General features: G+C 43.4%; 2 protein-coding genes across 2 annotated transcripts in view; both read left to right on the top strand.

The window, feature by feature from the left end:
- Positions 1 to 1,242, top strand: part of LOC120734670 (myotubularin-related protein 7-like) — an 8,151-nt gene extending 6,909 nt beyond the window's left edge. The window contains 3 exon segments of the mRNA XM_040033610.1: positions 215 to 378; positions 381 to 414; positions 1,089 to 1,242. Of these exon segments, the coding sequence (XP_039889544.1) occupies positions 215 to 378; positions 381 to 414; positions 1,089 to 1,227 (337 nt within the window). The 3' untranslated portion in view covers positions 1,228 to 1,242.
- A 114-nt stretch (positions 1,243 to 1,356) lies between these two features.
- LOC120734512 (myotubularin-related protein 7-like) overlaps positions 1,357 to 2,500 on the top strand; it is a 7,869-nt gene continuing 6,725 nt past the window's right edge. Inside the window, exon 1 of the mRNA XM_040033340.1 lies at positions 1,357 to 1,368. Coding sequence (XP_039889274.1) covers positions 1,357 to 1,368 — 12 coding nt within the window. The remainder of the gene's footprint in view (positions 1,369 to 2,500) is intronic.

Here is a 2,500-nt window from a genome sequence, read left to right as displayed (position 1 = left end):
CAGTTCTTATGTTTCAATCTCATGATTGCAGAGACGTGACCACAGACTCCGGTAAACGTGAGACATCAGACGTGATGACGGTTCATTAGTTTCTGTTAGTGATGTCAAGCTTACCTGTACAGCTGACGTTCAACGAGAGCATCAGCAGTTTAATTACTCGTTCATATTTGCTCTTTACCTGATTGAACACATGAATATTGTCTGTGCCCCGCAGGTACGCTCACCTGGACAGAGATCCCAAAGAGGTGTCCCCCGTCATCGACCAGTTCCTGGAGTGCGTGTGGCAGCTGTCAGAGCAGTTCCCGTGTGCCTTTGAGTTCAACGAGCGCTTCCTCATCGCCATCCACGCTCACGTGTACTCGTGTCAGTACGGGACCTTCCTGGGAACAGCCAGAAGGAGCGTCGGGACATGAGGTGAGCACGAGCGTCCCGGATTCACGGGCTCTTACTGTGAGCAGGCGAGTCGGCTTTTCAGGGTCTGAATAGATTTAAGAAATCAGTCCTGTTTATGTGACGGATCCAAAGAGGAAAAAGTAGAAACCAGCGACTGATCCTGTGGGAACTCCAGGCCTCGAGCGCCGGCGTCCTGCAGGTGTTAGATCGCACCCTGGGTCAGCACACCTGCATCACATGATTAGTTCATTACTGGGCCTCTGGAGAACTCGAGACCTTTAAATCAGCCGCGTTGGACGAAAGACGCGTCTGAGAGCTGCAGGACGCCGGCCCTCGAGGAGCTCGCTCTCCTGTGTTAAAGGAAATCAGTCGTCGTAGCTTTTATTTAAACGAGATGAGTTTCTGAAACTGGACAGAATGTGTTCATGGTCTGATGTCGTCGCAGTCCCGTCTGCGTGGATATCTGCCCGCTGCTCGTTTTTATTTAAGGAAGTAAGAAACAGGAAGTGCAGAAACCTTGAATGTTTTTAATGAGGAACCGTCCGTCGTTCATCACCTGCCACTCCTCGTCACAGACCACAGATGTTTTCATCGCTACAACAGCTCGTCCAGGCGACGGCGAGCACGCCGCTTATAATCCAGTTTTATTCGTATCTGCGTCACGGAGGTAAAGGCTGTGCGATGTGTGTCTGCAGGCTTCATGAGCGCACTCACTCGGTGTGGCCTCAGCTGTGGAAGGACCGAGGCGAGTACACCAACCCTCTGTACAAGGCCGAGCAGAGCCAGAGTCAGGGCGTGCTGAGACCCAACACCCTCCCCTACTGCTTCAAGTGAGTCACTGCAGCAAAAACGCCAACACAACCGCGTTCTCCCTCACAAAACAGGAAGTGTAGTCCTGGTCCAGTCCAGCCGGCTGCGATTCCCCGCAGTGATTCTGTGGATCCTGATAGCTTAGCTGGAAACATGACGATTCCTGTTAAATTAATTTATTTAAGCAGCAGCAGGTTCACCCTTTAAGACCTACCATAGAACCAAGTCTGCCAGAATTATCCTTATATTCTTACATGCTGTAGGGACACTGTTTTGATTTATTGATCAGCATTCAAATATTCAGTGGATACAGAATAAAGATTACCACAAAGCAAGACAGCACGAGACAAGGCGAATCTAATTTCTTGTTCAGGTCATGTTTGTTTTGTAGAGAAAATCAGTGGTTTGTATGAGACTTCCAGCTGATCATCAATCATCACTCCCAGAAATTTATTCGTACACTCTTTCAATTTCAATTCCATTAAACCTGATTTTGGATACATTTTTCATTTGTCTAGTGCCAAAATACATTTTGTTTTCTTTATATTTAACGATAACTTATTTACATCAAACCAGTTTTTTAATATATTTAACTCTTTTTCCGCTGCAGTCAGAAGCTGTTCTGTTTTTACCTGAGCAGTACAGAGTGGTATCGTCAGCAAACAACACACATTTTAACAGTTTGGAAACACTACATATACCATTTATATATATAATATGAATAATTTAGGGCCCAGCACAGAGCCCTGAGGAACACCACAAGTTACCTTCAACTGCTTAGATTTTACATTATTGATTTCTGTCATCCAGGTAACTTTTCATCCACTTGTATGCTAACCCTCTTATGCCATATCTCTCTAGTTTATTCATTAATATAGATCAATTGTATCAAACGCCTTTTTAAGTCTATAAACACACCAACAGTATATTCCTTATTACTAGCATTAGATATCCCTTCAACAAGTTCCATCACTGCCATCGAAGTGGACTTTTCACTCTAAAGCCATGTTGGTTATCACTTAGGAGATTATGCTTCTCAATTATTTATCAAGTCTATTAACAAATAACTTCTCTAAAATTTTTGAGAACTGTGGGAGCAGAGATATTGGCCTGTAATTGTTGAACTGACATCTCTCTGTTATTATTTCTTGACTCTGGAATTTCTTTTGCTAATTAAAGCCAACATTTACAAAGAAATCATTAAATTCATTTACAATGTCTTTAGTTTTCAAGCACGATATCTTTATCTTTTTTAAAATAATCTGGATAATTCTTATTTTTTGAGCCCTTTTTGATT

This window comes from Simochromis diagramma, unplaced genomic scaffold, assembly GCF_900408965.1.
Source record: "Simochromis diagramma unplaced genomic scaffold, fSimDia1.1 OVJJ01000571.1, whole genome shotgun sequence".
NCBI lineage: Eukaryota > Metazoa > Chordata > Actinopteri > Cichliformes > Cichlidae > Simochromis > Simochromis diagramma.
Note: the sequence above shows the minus strand (reverse complement) of the source record. Positions and strands in the feature narration are given on the sequence as shown.